Below are 17,243 nucleotides of genomic sequence, written 5' to 3'. Positions count from 1 at the left end.
GCCCATCTGCTTCTCCACCCCTCCCCCTCTCCTTCCTCTCTGTCTCTCTCTTCCCCTCCCACAGCTGAGGCTCCATTGGAGCAAAGATGGCCCGGGCACTGGGAATGGCTCCTTGGCCTCTGCCCCAGGCGCTGGAGTGGCTCTGGTCGCGACAGAGCGTTGTCCCTGGTGGGCGTGCCAGGTGGATCCCGGTCGGGCGCATGCGGGAGTCTGTCTGACTGTCTCTCCCCGTTTCCAGCTTCAGAAAAATACCAAAAAAAAAAAAAAAAAAAAAAAAAAAAAGAAAGAAGATCACCTTCCCACCTGCGGGGAGGAGAGCAGGGGAACACAAGAGCACTGCACACTCCACAGAAACTATTAGGCCGATGGAGTATCTCCAGGCTCCTCCCACCAAACACACCTCGAGAGTCATTTTCCCCTCCAGTACCAACACATTTATATACAAACAGTGATACTCAAAACACAAATGTGAGCAGCTGATGGTGCACCCAGGGGAGGCTAAAGGCTAACTCTCCTCAAGTGGCACAAACAACCAAGTGAGAGAAAAGGAAAAGAATGCAAAATGAAGATAAGCATTTTAAAGATACTTTCTGCAGAAAATAGAAAGGAGCATGTGCATCAAGAAACAATCCACTGCGATTGATGGAAGCCTTTGCTCACCCCTTTCTGGAGCCCCCTCCCCAGTGGAACTGTGCAGCGTTTCTGCAGCAGGAACCAGAACAGAAAAGGGATTTCTAACTCCTGGTTCAAGCAAAACTGAGTCAGGCTGCCCTGGCCTAGGTCAGAAAGTTATGCAAAACCTCGAATGTTTATGAAGTCCCTAAATAAAATCCTGATCTAGATTCCAGCAGCTTCTTCCCTTTGAAATTGCTTAGGGAAAAATAAAAAATAAAAAAGGTCAGTCGACTGGGGAAAAGGAAGAAAAGATTTTGGAGTTTGTTTAATATTAACAGAACAAAATTAAAAAATAATTCTGTGGCTCTTTGGAACCTCATGGGTGTGAATCTCTCTTTTTCTCTCTCTCTCTCTTTTTCTGTGTTCAAGGTAAATAACATGTATTTTTTTAAAAAAAAAAGGAGTGGTGATGCTACTGGGTTTCCTTCAATCTCTTTTATTTATATCAAGGCATAGATTTTTTGATGGTTGCTCACATGAACAAGCTCAAAAATATAGACACACAAAGTCTCTTTGATGAAGGTTCCAATGTCTTAGGTTTCATGGCCAAATAGTCAGTCTGTTGAGTGAAAAATCTTTTGGACCTAAGATTCAGGGGCCTGTTTCAAATTTGGATGTGTTTGAAACTCTAACCTGTTTACCTTCTGACTTTGTCTTCTGTGTCTCCCTGTCTTGCCTCTGGTTCTAGCAAGATTTTCCTATCAAAATAAAAGCATTTGGATTTTTTTTAAATCAAAGGGGAATTTTCTGACTGGTGAGTCCTAAGCCTTTTCACTGGATCTGCCTGAATCGGCACAAACTGCCAAAGACTGAAAACCACTTGATTTATGGTCACTCGCTACAGAAAACACGTACGTTCAGCAGTTGTCCTTCTCTCCACATGGACAGTAAAAGGCTCCGAATTTCGCAACCATCGTGCACAAATCTGATGTTCCATTTTATTTTGTAGGTTTCTTTAATTTAGCACCCATGTGGTTAAGAATTATAGAGAGTATCTTTTACTTCCAAACATGCTGGTACAAAGAAAACATTCTAGGTTCTGGAACTGAAAAGAACTATTCCGGTCTGTGTCTCTCGAGTGAATCCAGTGGGTTGAAGTGACTGGGCACGCCCTATTTTCCCTCTCCTGCCAATAGTCAGCTCAGATGCGATGGAGCGATTCAAACATCCCCTCGTTACTAAGGAGTATTGTACTTTATTACTTTGCCTATAAAGGGACTAATTTTCAGAAGTCTTCATTTTAGCTTATTCATGAGTGATGGTGACTGCCTCTCGTGTCACCAGCAACGCACAGGGAAGGGAGAAGCAGGAACCACAGACTCAGGAACTGGACCCCTCACTGGCTCTCCAGCGCCCACTCCCGCAGCTCCTCTGGAAAGAGAAGGCCTGGTCAGACTTCATTAGGGCATCGGAGGCAGAAAAACCCATCAACACTGAGCACAGGGCAGGAGTTTCATGCCACTTGGATCCTTGCCAAGAACTCTAAATTAGTTGGGAATGGGCACTGACCTCACAGTCTCTCATGGGAGTGTATTTTGTAAAGGTAAGTTTTCTAATTTGTCAGGCTCTTCTCTGACAGTATACCTAGATGTGTTACAAGTTACGACAGTATTATTTGACAAGACAGACTTCATAAGGACCTAAACCATAATACACATATGATTTTCTAAGTGTGACTGGGGTCAGTCCTATCAGTCTGCTTTGGCATCCTTCCTATTTACCATGGCATATTTTTTATTGCTTTAGGTGACATTCAGCATGGAAGTATATCATACTCAAAGCTAAGCTTGGAAATCCAGAAACTTCCAACTATCATTTCATTTTACCTTGCGTGTTCAATTAGGACGACAAATCTGTGCAAGTAACACATCTACCCATTTGAACTCACTCAATTCAAAAAGCCAGTTTATAATGTCTGATGCATCTTGTTACTACTAACCTCCTAAAATGCTTTTCCAACTTTGAATAGATAAATCTTGGGCTATATATATATATTTGCAAGGAAAACAGACTTTCAAAATAATTCTGAGTGAAGGAAACATTTTCAAAATGCTTGTGCCACCTCTAAAGCCAAGAGTTTTTTTATCAGGGTGGAAGGACCCTCCCATTGAAAGTAAAAGATTGTCAAGACACAGCGGTTTTAACAGCCCTAAAGCAAATGTCTCAACATTAATTAGTAACAGCAATGCTTGACGATAAGCCAGTGGTTTCTAGAATGGCACAAATAAAAACATGTACACACGCAAGTGTGTATGTGGACACTAAAATGGATTACTATTATTTTAGAAAAGATACACGGCCCTGGCCGGTTGGCTCAGTGGTAGAGCGTTGGCCTGGCGTGCGGGGGACCCGGGTTCGATTCCCGGCCAGGGCACATAGGAGAAGCGCCCATTTGCTTCTCCACCCCCCCTCCTTCCTCTCTGTCTCTCTCTTCCCCTCCCGCAGCCAAGGCTCCATTGGAGCAAAGATGGCCCGGGCACTGGGGATGGCTCCTTGGCCTCTGCCCCAGGCGCTAGAGTGGCTCTGGTCGCGGCAGAGTGACGCCCCGGAGGGGCAGAGCATCGCCCCCTGGTGGGCAGAGCGTCGCCCCTGGTGGGCGTGCCGGGTGGATCCCGGTCGGGCGCATGCGGGAGTCTGTCTGACTGTCTCTCCCCGTTTCCAGCTTCAGAAAAATACAAAAAAAAAAGAAAAGAAAAGATACACACACACACACACACACAACCATCCTCCTTGCACGGTATCTGGCTCACTGTCACAACCTGCACAGCTGGATGTCCATTATAAAGCAAGGAGAGCCATGTGCCTTAAGGTTAATCCAGTGGCCAAATTAAAAAAATAATTCAGGAGTCCAGCTTCCTAGTCTCTTTTCTTACTTTCCAAAAATTATTTCCTGCTTTTATAATTCAAAGTGCATTTCAACTGCTATTCTTAGGTATTTGGGGTTTAATCAAATCTTCATAGGCTGTGAAGAAGAGATAAAACACAATCTTTTCTTTCTGAATTAATTTGATTTTTGTCTTTTGCGCTCCCAGCTATCAGGGCTGTCGAATAAACCAGTTTTGATTCATAAATAATAGTTCCATTATATCTGCTGTGCCACTCATCAGAGTACCTGAAATTTTAATTCACTTGTTCAGCTAAATTTCATCCTCAGTTCATGGCCATAAAATTCTTTATTGACAAACTTTCAAACCAACTTTGACTCCGAGGTATCTAGTCAACATTTTTCTTCTGTGTGGATATTAGTTTATTGAATAAGTGGCATCTGTTTTCCTCCACATCACTAGCAGGGCAGGTACTGCCTTTTGACAGTTTCGCAGGATTTATGGGTTTGCATGCTCTGAAGAAAAATAGTACTAAGCAAAAAATTCCAATTCATTACCTCTTAGTACTTAATTAAGTTCATACCCACGGCACACTGGTGGTGAACCCTGACACGGCTGGGACAGCAGCAGAGCAGCGAGCGGCATTATCTTTGGAAGACAGAGAGGATTCTAATTACCCTGACCTCATTTTCCCACCTAGGATACTCATAACTGTTCCTTCTCTCTTGCTCCCCTTTAGACGTGGACAGAACTGTCTGGAAAGCAAGAGCAGATCCCTCCTTATAACCACTATAACCACTGTCTGTGCAGCTCTTTTAAACAATGAAGTCAAGCAGCAGCCTCAAATGACGCTGACCGTCCAGAAGGCAGACACCTCTGATCGCAGGGTGCTCACGAGAGGTGGCTGGGGGACATGACTGGAGCCTGTCAGGAAGGCAAGCAGGGGGTCTCACTGCGCAACCCCCCCCCCACCCGCGAGCAGGAAGAGTCAGGTTACCTGTCGGGGTTCTGCGTGCACACGTGCATCTGTAACAGGATCCTTTGCGTGAACGTCTTAAAGCACTGCCCGCATTTCCAAAGATGCCAGTCACTGAACTCCGAGTGCAGCTGGCTTGTGGATGTCGGGCTCGCAAGGACTCGCTGGTTTTTCACGTTGATTTGGTTAAATCCTGACTCCATGGGCCCAGATTTATCCAGGAGAGAGAAGTTCCTGCTGCACGGGGTCTGTGGGAAGACGACGGAGCGCTGCTGAGTGGCTGGGGAGAGTTTGCTGCTCTTGCCGAAGGGCTGCAGGGCGTCTTGTCTGCACATGGCTTCTATTACCGTTGAGGGGACATTTACTGGGAGAACAACAGAGTTTCAGAGGGTCAATTTTATTAGCTCTTAAAATAAGCACATTCATGTGCACATTTTTAAAAATTCTCATAAATCGACATTTTAAAACTTTGTTTTTCTGTGATCAGAAGTAACATAATAGCCGACAATTTGATTTAAGGGGGGAAGCATTGTTATCACAAATTAATAACTCATTCAATGCCTATTTATTATGCAACTACTATACGCTCAGGATGGCTCGCACATGGTCTTTGCCCTCACAGGGTCCACTTATGACTTTAGACATAAAGACTCAATAATGAGGCTCCACACTGCACCCTAAGTGTGGAGGGAGTTCAGATGGGAGGCACAGCAAGAGAGGGGAAGAGAACAGTGGGGGTGCCCAGAAAGGGTGGTGCAGGGAAGGGAGGTGCAGGCCTCCCACCAGACCTTTCCAGAACAAGACAGGTATTCAAGAAACGCTGGCTAAAGACAGGAAGGGGACAATAAGAAATGAAACAGAACTGGAGACAGAAGTCTGGCACACTGGTGAGATGGTGAGAGAAACACTGACCAAGCGGGGCCACGGTTTCTTGACACTGTGGGAATAAGGCAGGGGATGGGGAGGCAAGATCTCAGAGGACCTTTAAAGTCCAAAGAAATAAACAAAGACTTCAGGCCTAGAAAGTAGATGCAGGCTATTTCTGAGCAGAAATAGCAAGAAAAGAAATCAGTGTTCAAGGAGGGCTTGAGTGAGGCGTGATTTACAAACAGTGCTGCAGACAAAGTCAGAATGGGAGGCAATGGAGAATGGTGCTTGCAACTTGGGCTTCGGAACCAGAAAGACCTAGGTTCAAATCCTGACTCTGCCTTTTATTAGCTTGGTGATCTTAGGCAAGATATTTAATCTTTCTCATAGTTTCTCCATCTGTAAAATAAAGATAGTGGTAGTAATAATCCTAAAAGTAATAGCAGCATGGTTTAGTGGCTGAGGTGGCCTAGATTTAACTCTGCTGTTCACTAGCCTGTGACTATAGAAAATATGGAACACTCAAATGCGTGTTTAGTTCCTAGTAAAATATAAAATGGTCACCCAAAAGGTTGAGTGAGATCATGCACAAATAGCATTTAATAAATGCCATAGTTACCACTCAAAAGATGTTGGGCTCTGTGAGCCCTGGTTTCTTCCTCTCTCAACCCCCTTTTAGGAGAGTTATATGAGATCATGGAAGTACTCATCCCAGAGCTTACCAGCAACAATACCCAAGTTTTATTATGAAGAAAAAGAGACTAGACTGAATGAAGATGGCCCTAAACTGGGGTGGTGGCAGTGGGAGCAAGAAAAAAACTAGAAGAATATTTTTAAGGAAGGAAACCTAATATACTTGAAATTTGTTTTTCTTTTTTTAAGTAATTATTGTGTTAATAATATATACCATTTAGTCACTGGTCAACCCACAGGTTCAGAAATGATCAGAACCCAATATGCTTAAAAACTATTATTCTTTTTTTTTTTTTTTTTTTACAGGGACAGAGAGAGAGTCAGAGAGAGGGATAGACAGGGACAGACAGGAACGGAGAGAGATGAGAAGCATCAATCATCAGTTTTTCATTGCGACACCTTAGTTGTTCATTGATTGCTTTCTCATATGTGCCTTGACCGCAGGCCCTCAGCAGACCGAGTAACCCCTTGCTCGAGCCAGCGACCTTGGGTCTAAGCTGGTGAGCTTTTTGCTCAAGCCAGATGAGCCTGCGCTCAAGCTGGCGACCTCAGGGTCTCGAACCTGGGTCCTTCGCATCCCAGTCCGACGCTCTATCCACTGCGTCACCGCCTGGACAGGCACTATTATTCTTTTTTGTTTAAAGTAACTACTATGTCAATAGATGTATTTTTTTTTTTTTGTTATTTCAAGAATTCAAAAAGATTAGATTCTAGGATGGTCAAGAGAAGCAAATTGGAGACCAAAACATTTCAAAAGGTTGACTAGCAAAAAGATTGGGGATGGGAAGTAAATCATGGCTATTGGCCATTAGTTCAGGTTACATGGAAGGAAACATGTGAACTGGGAGCTCTTAGCCTTTCAAGACACAGACCACCACTGAGGTTCCTATGTAGCATGACAACTCAAGCATGCTCAGCTATGGAGAGAGAATGGTAGGGGACCATGACTGCAAGGAGGCTCCGTGCTTGAGTGGACAGGTAGACACCAAGTGTGGGGACACAAAGGGGTTGATGTGTTGCTGCTGAGGACTCTTCAACTCAGAGCATTCTGTATAATCACAAGTAATTAGACAAATCCAACAAAAATACAGCTCAGTCTACAGGGCTCTGTTGGCATGGCTCATCCAATCCTGAAAAGGAAAAATAAAGCAAGAGACTCACACGCCGGGAGAGAGCCTAGAGTTTTCCTAGTTGGTGGTTCTTGACCCTGACTACACCTGAGACTCACAGGGGAAATTTCTAAAAAATTAAATCAGAATCACTTGGTAGATTCTGGGCATCTGCACTTCTTTAAAGTTCCCCGAGTGCTTCTACTGTATAATTGGGGTTGAGAAGCAGTGATCTTATCCTACTCTCTCTTATTACAAATAAAAACAGCTCAAGTTCAAGAAGGCCTAATAACTCGCCCAGTGTCACACAATCAGTTAAGGACACAGCTGAGCTAGAAGCTTTAGCTTGCTGACTTCCAGAGAATTCTTTTCTGACCACACTTCCACCTCTGTCTCTGCTCCCTAGCTGTGTTTCAAAGATAAAAAAAGACATTTTATAGCTAGTACATCTCACATGAACATATGTCATAAAAACATATATACCTATACACATACATATATACAGGGTTATGTACATATGCATTTTTATCTATGAATATTGATGTATAATTTCAACTTCTGGGGCAAAAGTATATAATCAAATAAAATTTGCCCATACATTTTAGACTTTCAAAAAATCCTTGCTTAAACACAGACTGTTTATTTTTTAAATAGGTATTAAAAGATAAGGAGGAATGTTTTATCATATTTTGGCACTTTGTTTTTTATAAAAAATAAAAACAGTGGCATCATCAGAGATCAGCGTAGAATTCATGTTGTTTAGCCCACTTATACCTAATCCGGAAGAGAGAACACCGAGAAACCCACAAGTTTTCAGGCAGCGCTAAGCTCCTGCAATTTGGGATATGCCACAATAATAGGAAGGACGACACGGTGGGAACACTGTAGGATGAAGATGTCATCAACATGCATGAGAACAGGAAATCCAGCCAGAATTTCACTGCTGGGAATAAGGATCTGATACCTTTGGGAAGGAAATAATACAAACAATACTGTAAGTACAGATTATAAATTCTGTCTTCTCACTCATGCTCCTGTTAGAACCTAATAAATTAATTTTCAAAAACTGTTCCAGTCACACAAACTTTCTATTAAACTAAAGAATTTGTGGGCCAATGAATTTTTGTTAAGTTTAATGATAAATGCCAAAATGCTAACAAAGGGAAAGTCAGACCAGTTTGTATACTAATCTGGGATAGTTGCAATCTGAGTTAATGAGAATAGTAGTAGTATTTAAGGAATAAGAGTGAAAATGGTTGGAGTGCAATTACTTTCTGTCATATTGTTTCTTCTCTAGGACACCTCAAAACAAATGTAATGTTTCTTTTTTGAGATACAGGTTGCAATGCCTGTACTCTGTATTCTACTTCTGGCATTACCCCTTATTGTACTTGTGAATAAATTCAATCCTACTGAATAAAATTAGCACATAGTTTAGAAAGGAGAAAAAGGATAGAAATAAGTAATTATATTTGATCTCTAAACTGTCCTGCAGAGCCCCTACATACTTCCATGAGACCCTGGAGATCTACAAAGTATAACTTTTTTTAAAGCAGGACCTAAAGGACACAAGATTATTTTTCTAAATACCAGCCTGACTGGCTACAACAACCAAAAGCACTAACAAAATTCAGGGAATCTGCCTGCCCTGTGGTGGCACAATAGACAGAGCATTGACCTGGAATGCTGAGTGAGGTTCCTGGTTTGAAATCCCGGGCTTGACCAGTCAAAGCACACATGAGAAGCAACTACTACGAATTGATGCTTTCTGCTCCTGCCCTCTTTTCTCTCTCCCTCTCTAAAAAACAAACAAACAAAAAACATGCAGGGAATTATCCAAAAGAGAATAAGAAATGAATCAGAAAACACTATCTCAACCCAACTCAAGACAGAATAGACAACTGCAAAAGGCCCAGAGATGACTAACTAAAATGACCAAAAAAATTAAGTAGTTTCTACCTGAAGACCCATTGAGCTAGTAAAATCTCTTCAGTCTCCAAGACAAAGATTAATGGGAAGAGGGCAAACTCTAAAGCAGGGGTCCCCAAACTTTTTACACAGTGGGTCAGTTCACTGTCCCTCAGACCGTTGGAGGGCCAGACTATAAAAAAAACTATGAACAAATTCCTATGCACACTGCACATATCTTATTTTAAAGTAAAAAAACAAAACGGGAACAAATACAATATTTAAAATAAAGAACAAGTAAATTTAAATCAACAAACTGACCAGTATTTCAATGGAAACTATGCTCCTCTCACTGACCACCAATGAAAGAGGTGCCCTTCCGGAAGTGCGGCGGGGGCTGGATAAATGGCCTCAGGGGGCCGCATGTGGCCCACGGGCCGTAGTTTGGGGACCCCTGCTCTAAAGGATATGGTATGGGTGAACATAAACTCATCAAACCCTGGAAAACTAAAACGTTGAGAGGCCAATTCAGGATCTCCAAAACAAAGTCCTGCTTTCCTCCCTAGTCCATTCATCCCGTCCACTAGCTGCTCAGTGCCTACACCACGCCTGACCCTGTGCTCGGTGCTACGGACACAGGGGGAACAAGAAAGCCCCTGCCCCTGCCCTCTCAGGCCCTTTAAACTCTACTGAGAGAGACAGACGGCAAACAAATGTTTTTACAAATAAATATTTACTCAGTTCCATCAAATCAAAAATTTCATTAATGGCAAGTTTTACCACTACTTGCAAGTCATCATTCTTTGTAAGATATCTTCCAGGTTCAGAAAGAGTAAAATGTGAAAAATACATGCATTTTAGAATTGACAATGTAACAGTTGATACATGTGTGATAAGCGCTATGAGAAAAAAAAGAGAGGCCAGGAAAACGTGGATTCAGAACGGCTAACTTTGGATGTGAAGAATGGCTTCCCGAAGGCAGTGACCTTGAATGTGAGCCCTGAAGGGTACTCAGACCAGACAGGTGCGAGAAAAGGAAAAGGCAGTACAAGGAGATGAAATCCCAACAGCTTTGCCATAGAGTCTATGTGTCGTGCGGAGGTGAGAAAGCCCTCAGGGCACTGAAGATACTATGGAATACTACTCAGCCATAAGAAATGATGACATCGGATCAGTTATAATAACACGGATGGACCTTGATAACATTATACAGAGTGAAATAAGTAAATCAGAAAAAAACTAAGAACTATATGAATCCATACATAGATGGGACATAAAAATGAGACTCAGAGACATGAACAAGAATGTGATGGCAATGGGGGTGGGGGGTGGGGGAGGGGGGGAATGGGGCGAGGAAGGAGAGAGGGGGTGGGGGAGGGGAGGGGCACAAAGAAAACCAGATAGAAGGTGACAGAAGACAATTTGACTTTGGGTGAGGGGTATACAGCATAATCAAATGTCCAAATAATCTGGAGATGTTTTCTCTCAACATATGCACCCTGATTTATCAATGTCACTGCGTTAAATTTAATTTAAAAAAATGGGAATGAATAAATAACAACACTAAAAAAAAAAAAAAAAGAAAGAAAGAAAGAAGGCTAAGGTGGCCATGGCCAGAGAAAGAAGGGGGGAGGGGCTATAGTAGAAGGGGCTGCAGGAGGGGCTGGAGAGGGAGGCGGTGCAGTCACCAATGCCTGTGGGAGCTGGGCAGGTAACAGAAGTAAGGGGTGGACGGCAAGTGGATACAATAAATGCTGGGGTCTACAGCAATCTGAACAGGGCACGGTCCTCTGAGGATGACTGATTCCAATTTTGTAAAACATTATGTGATCCATGTAAAATACAGTGTATCCGTAAAGTCATGGTGCACTTTTGACCAGTCACAGGAAAGCAACAAAAGACGATAGAAATGTGAAATCTGCACCAAATAAAAGGAAAACTCTCCCAGTTTCATACCTATTCAGTGCAGTTCGATGTGGGCTCACGCACAGATTTTTTAGGGCTCCTTAGGTAGCTCTCCTGTATAGCCTCTACAGACTCGTCACTGACTGATGGCCTACCAGAACAGGGTTTCTCCACCAAACTGCCGGTTTCCTTCAACTGCTTATCCCACCAAGTAATGTGATTCCTATGTGGTGGCGCTTTGTTATAAACGCGCTGATATTCACGTTGCACTTTGGTCACGGATTCGAATTTAGAGAGCCACAGAACACACTGAACTTTCCTCTGTACCGTCCACATCTCGACTGGCATGGCCGTGGGCTGCTCTGCTGTATACAAGGTGTTACGTCATCATCTGCGCATGCGCACATGCTGCCACATCATCCTACAGAAACTGGGAGGGTTTTCCTTTTATTTGGTGCAGATTTCACATTTCTATCATCTTTTGTTGCTTTCCTGTGACCGGTCAAAAGTGCACCATGACTTCACGGACACATTGTATTTCTAAAGACTATCTGTGGCCCAAAGGCTACCATATTAAAGAACTTGAGGTTTATTATGAGCCAAAGGGAATTTAAAGCTAGGGTGTAAGGTGATCACATTTAGGTTTTAAATTCATCACTCTATATTGTTAAATGAAAAAGTGAGGTGAAAAACAACATATATAGTAAGCTATTATTTTTACACAGGGAGGAGTAACAGAGTAAGAGCCAGAGAAAGAGTGGGAGAATATGCTTGATGCTTGAATGGGCAAAAAAATATGTCTGGAAGCACAACTAAGAATCTGTTAAAACTGATTACCTCTTGGAAGGAGACTTATATAAAGTCCACAGTCCCTTCTGGATTTTGATCTATGTAACCAAACTACCTATTAACAAAACAAGTGAGTAAGCTGAACGACAAAATAAGCAAATCAATCAAACTTTGTCTACTGTGAGACTAAGAGAAAAAATGTGACATGCAGGAGACTATGGCTGTGGTCCACAACAAAGCGGGTGGTGACGCTGACCAGCATGGTGGCAGCAGAAGTGAAGAGAAATGCATTGAAGAATATGCAACCAACGGGACTTGATAATTGACTAGTAGAAGGGTAAGGACAGGAAAGGTGACGTGACTTCGAGGGAGAGTGGCTGAACTCGGGGAGAGGCAGTTGGTGGGGACGAGCAGAATGGTTTCAGTTTTACACGTTTCGTTTGAGATCCTGTTAGACACGCAAGTGAGGATGTGGAGGAGTCAGCTGGATAGGAGTCAGGCTCAGTGGAGAGGTCTGGATTGGAAACATAAACCTGGGAATGCCCGTCTTAAGTCAGGTTTCCTGGGAAAGACTCTGAAACGGAGATTTGGAGTTGTGTGTGCCCAAGGTTTACTGGGAAGTGCTCCTGACTCAGTCCCTGCTGGGAGTGAGGCAAGAGGGCACTGCTGAGAAAGGAGACTAACAGTCTGGAGCTGGGAAGGTCCTTCAGAGCTGCCCTGCTTTAGGACAAGGAAACCAGTCCTTAATATCCCCTACACTGACCATCAGCAGACACGGGCTCCCTGGGAAGAGAGCCTGGCCAAGGCAGAGTGGCTGTCAGGCTCCAGGTAACTGCCGGAGACAAAGTCACCTGAGAGCTGTCCGCGCCTGCTCTACCTGGAACTGGGGGAAGGAGTGCCTCAGGGCCGTGCCAGGGCTGAGATCAAGGCAGCACACCACAGCACCCAGAGGCCACGCTCTCAGGACAGCAGGTGTCCCTGTCTGCTCAGCTCTTTGTCTGGGTGCATTTCCAGCGAGTGACCTTCTGCTGGAGTCCTGCACAGATACAGAGGCACCCCAATGGGGTTGATTTCTTCTTTGCTTCTCCTAGGACCCTACAGGGTTCTCTACCTCTGGACCAATTTTTACATTAGTTTCCTGGCCCAGGGTTCCCATCTGGTAGGTAGAACAAAACCAAACCCACACCATGCCATAGCAAGGGATGCTCTATGCAAGCATCCCCAAACTACGGCCCGCGGGCCACATGTGGCCCCCTGAGGCCATTTATCCGGCCCCCTGCCACACTTCTGGAAGGGGCACCTCTTTCATTGGTGGTCAGTGAGAGGAGCACTGTATGTGGTGGCCCTCCAACGGTCTGAGGGACAGTGAACTGGCCCCCTGTGTAAAAAGTTTGGGGACCCCTGCTCTATAGACTGGGACATTCTGTTTTAGCCCAGTGGCTCAAGGACATCTCCTTGTTCTGATGGCTTGAGGTTGACATTTTCCTAGTCCTTGCTCAGGGACGAAATGTAACCTCCAGTCCCTGGATTTATGTAAGGAGCCCAATCCCAGCTCCCCACTATATACAGGGGGCCTGGAATGCTGACTGCTCCCAAGTGCACGGATCCTCAGCTCACACCACAGCCCACCCAGCTCTGGCTCACTGCGACAGCCAGCTCACCCAGCACGCAAACCGTGTTCTGTATTGTAGCTGTGGGACTCTCACCCCCAGTCATCAAGTCGCTCATTCTAGAAACTGTGACACCTTTTCCTTCCTTACCCTTCTATCCAGTCAGTTATCAAGTCCTGATTGCATATTCTTTTTTTTTTTTTTTTTTTTTTCATTTTTCCAAAGCTGGAAACAGGGAGGCAGTCAGACAGACTCCCACATGCACCCAACTGGGATCCACCTGGCACGCCCACCAGGGGGCGATGCCCTGTCCCTCTGGGGGGTTGCTCTGTTGCATCTAGAGCCACTCTAGCATCTGAGGCAGAGGCCACAGAGCCATCCCCAGCACCCGGGCCATCTTTGCTCCAATGGAGCCTCGCTGCAGGAGGGGAAGAGAGAGACAGAGAGGAAGGAGAGGGGGAGGGGTGGAGAAGCAAATGGGCGCCTCTCCTGTGTGCCCTGGCCGGGAATCGAACCCGGGACTTCTGCATGCCAGGCCAACGCTCTACCGCTGAGCCAACCGGCCAGGGCCCTGGTTGCATATTCTTAAGTGCATTCTTATGCGCCTCTCCTAGACTGAGATACTCGAAGACGGGGGGCCCGCGTGTTTGTGCCCCATCACAGTGCTTCCCACAGGGCTCTGCACCCAGATGTTCATGTTGGATGGAACTACAATCCCCTCAATGTGCACGGACATAAGGTTCAAGTAGGGCCGGGTTTTTCACTATTGGCGGGATGGCGAGGCTGAGGAGCACTGCCCAGAGATGCCCTGCTTAACTTTCTGCTCTTTCAAATCCGAAGAGCAAGGCCGGCCCCGGAGGAGAGTTCGCTCCGGCGCGGCAGCGCCTGGGTTGCCCCGGCGTTTCCATTCAGCCCCCTCGGCTCCAGAGGTCCAGGCAGAAAAAAGCAGCAGGAAGACTTGTTTGACATTTATTCCCAGATTTTTTTTTTCTTAATTTCCTCTGAAATGAATACGAACACACCGTGGTCTTTACACTCCGCAGGAGCGAAGCCCCCCTAGAAGCTTTGGGGGACCTCGGCCCTCCGTGCGGATGCAATCTGTCGACATGGAGCTCCTGCAGGCTCTTCTGAGAGCCTCACGGTGGATGTGGTGGCTCTCTCTTTGGAGCTCCATTACATTTAAAACGATGGCTTTTTAAAAAAGGAAAATAACATAGGAATTGCTTCCAGAACCCGAACGCCTGTGTGAAACTCAGCCTTCTCTTTGAGGCGAGGCGGCTTTCCATGGCTTGTCCGGGCAGCACGTGTGTCCCGCGGCTTCACGGCCAGTGTGGGGGCGGGGTGGTCGCTGGAGCCCGAACCCACCGCACACGCTCAATAGGAAACGTGTAATTTCAACGTTGAAAGAACCATGGGAAGAAAATGATATTTTTTATAAATGAACGTGTTTAATAAGTATGATTCACTAAGCAAAATCATATTTTCCTTTCGTGTCTTGAGCCAAGTCTCAATTTCATCAGCAAAGAAAAAACTGGCTGAAGTATTTAATCCCCCAATATTTAATGACAATAGTTTCAATACTTATTCAGTGAGAGTTTATTAATTGCTTACTGTGTGCATAGCACTATGAGGAGGCTCTGTGGAGGCATTTTGTCAAGTAAGGCTTTGAGAGCAAGAAGCTTTTTTTTTTTTTTTAAGGGACCTAATTTATTTTGGGGCTAACTCAGTAGGATAAAAACTGTCTTAGAATTGCGAATCCAGTTGAGATGATTTGAATTACTTAGGGCTGTGGCAGGCTCTCTGTTAAATTATCTGTCCATGCCCTTTCACACATTTGTGCTTTTAAATCACATGGAGTATTTTCTCAGTACAGAATAAGGAACCCTCATTATAAGCATTCCCAGGTCTGCCAGTGAATCATATGGAACGAGAATCCATCTTAGCATTAGAGTCAAAGTCATATATCTGTCTCCCCCACACTATCTAATGAAGCTTTCTGCTGGTTTCTTGGGTGGCCAGTCACATGACAGATATATGACTTTGAGACAGGAACTGAAATAAAATTCCTGTAATACCCATAGGGGGGGGGAGGATCGTCACTGTTGAGCATTTTAGTCAGTGACTTAATTCCTTTGAAACTTTCCTCCAACCTCAGCTAGAGCTCTGAACTCAGCTCAGAAGAGCTGCTTAGTTTACCTACTGAATCCATAATACTTCAAGCGGCTGTGGCTTTGTGAATTTTCTTCCAAGGATTTCTGGTGCTAAATGACAAAACATGGCCTGGTAGAGTTTACTTAATACAGTACTCTAATCAGCAATGCTTTATACAGGCTGGACTCTAAGAGAAAAAAGGACTGAAAAGCCAAGCCCATGGTGTTTCCAGAGAGTACACGTTTTAATGACGCTATGGCACTGAATCTGACAAGAGACACCCATTTTCAGGTGGCTATGAATAGCACACAGGAATCCTCCGGCCCAACCCCTAAGTCCCTCTCATCATGTAGCAATGCCACGAAGCAGAAGCAATGTTGTAGATGTGTGACTTCTGCCCCAAAGATCCAGGTCAACAGTAAAAAAAAAAAAAAAAAAAAATGCATTCCTTAAGTCGTCATTCCACAGCAGTTCCCCTTTCTGACTCATGACTCAGTAGATGGTCATTCCATCCTCCCAGATGCTCAGACCAAAGCCTCGGAGTTCTCTTTGACTCCTTTCTTTCTCTCTTACTCAGCATCCAATGGGTCAGCAAGTGCTGTTGGCTTTACTTTCGATAGATCCAGAATCCAACCACTTCTCACCACCTCCCTCACATCTACACTGGTCCAAAACTACTGTCCTTTCTCCCCTGGGTTCCTGAAAGAGCCTTTAACCGGATTCTCTGCTCCACCATCACCCCTTACTGTCACCACTCAGCAGCCAGAGTCATCCTATTACAATTCAGTCAGACCATATTACCCTTCAAACTCTGGAGTTTCTTCAGAACTCTACAATTGCCCCCTTTTACCTGGCCCGCACAAAATAAAAACAGGGTTCTGACAGGAACCTCCTGGGCCCTACAAGATCACCCCCCCCCCAATATCTAAGTTAACTTCTCCCCATCTCACTCACTTCCAAACCTATGCCAACTTCTGTGATGCTCTTTCAACAAGCCAGGAGCCCTCCCGTCCTGGGGCCTTTGCACTCTAGACAGCCTACCTGCAACGCTCTCTACGAATACTACACGCCTCGTCCTCTCACCTCCTTATGTCAAAGGGCACACTTCTTGTTCACTCTCTTACCCCTTTCGGTTTTGTCTGTTATCTCTGCAACACTTATCAGCAACTGACAAACTATTTACTCATTTGTTTGTTGATAATCTCTCCCTCCACAGGAATGTAAGCTCCATGAAGGCAGGAATTCTTGTCTGTTTTGTTCACTGCTGTATTTGCAGCACCTAGCAAAAGCACTGCCCTATAGTAAGTGTTGAATAAACACCTAAGTAGTGAATGAATGAATGAATGAATGAGCAAACAAATGGCTAGCTGGACTGTGCACTCTATACTTTAGAACTCTGGGCTTTGCTGTTTATTCGCAGATAATCCTCAATACACACAGCATGGTAACATTTTCAGAGTCTGTAGCAGGTTTTATTAAAGGATTTCTGGAATCCTTTTGGATCCAATTCTGTACTTCAGAAGGTGAGGTTATGTCAAGGTTCTATGGGCCCTGGCCTACTGGCTCAGCAGTAGAGCATCAGCCCAGCATGTAGAAGTCCTGGGTTTGATTCCTGGTCAGGGCACACAGGAGAAGCAACCATCTGCTTTTCCACCCCTCCCCCCTTCTCTCTCTCTCTCTCTCTCTCTTCTCCTCCTACAGCCATAGCTCAAATGGTTTGAGCAAGTTTGGCCCT

General features: G+C 44.7%; 1 protein-coding gene across 1 annotated transcript in view; it reads right to left on the bottom strand.

Annotated features, from left to right (window-relative positions):
• Window positions 1-17,243, bottom strand: part of PRDM6 (PR/SET domain 6) — a 104,101-nt gene that overhangs the window by 13,061 nt on the left and 73,797 nt on the right. Inside the window, exon 5 of the mRNA XM_066379923.1 lies at window positions 4,498-4,840. Coding sequence (XP_066236020.1) covers window positions 4,498-4,840 — 343 coding nt within the window. The remainder of the gene's footprint in view (window positions 1-4,497; window positions 4,841-17,243) is intronic.

The sequence above is a fragment of the Saccopteryx leptura genome, chromosome 4 (assembly GCF_036850995.1).
Source record: "Saccopteryx leptura isolate mSacLep1 chromosome 4, mSacLep1_pri_phased_curated, whole genome shotgun sequence".
Taxonomy (NCBI): domain Eukaryota; kingdom Metazoa; phylum Chordata; class Mammalia; order Chiroptera; family Emballonuridae; genus Saccopteryx; species Saccopteryx leptura.
The sequence above is the reverse complement of the archived record's forward strand: the minus strand, read 5'-3'. Positions and strand labels throughout refer to the sequence as shown.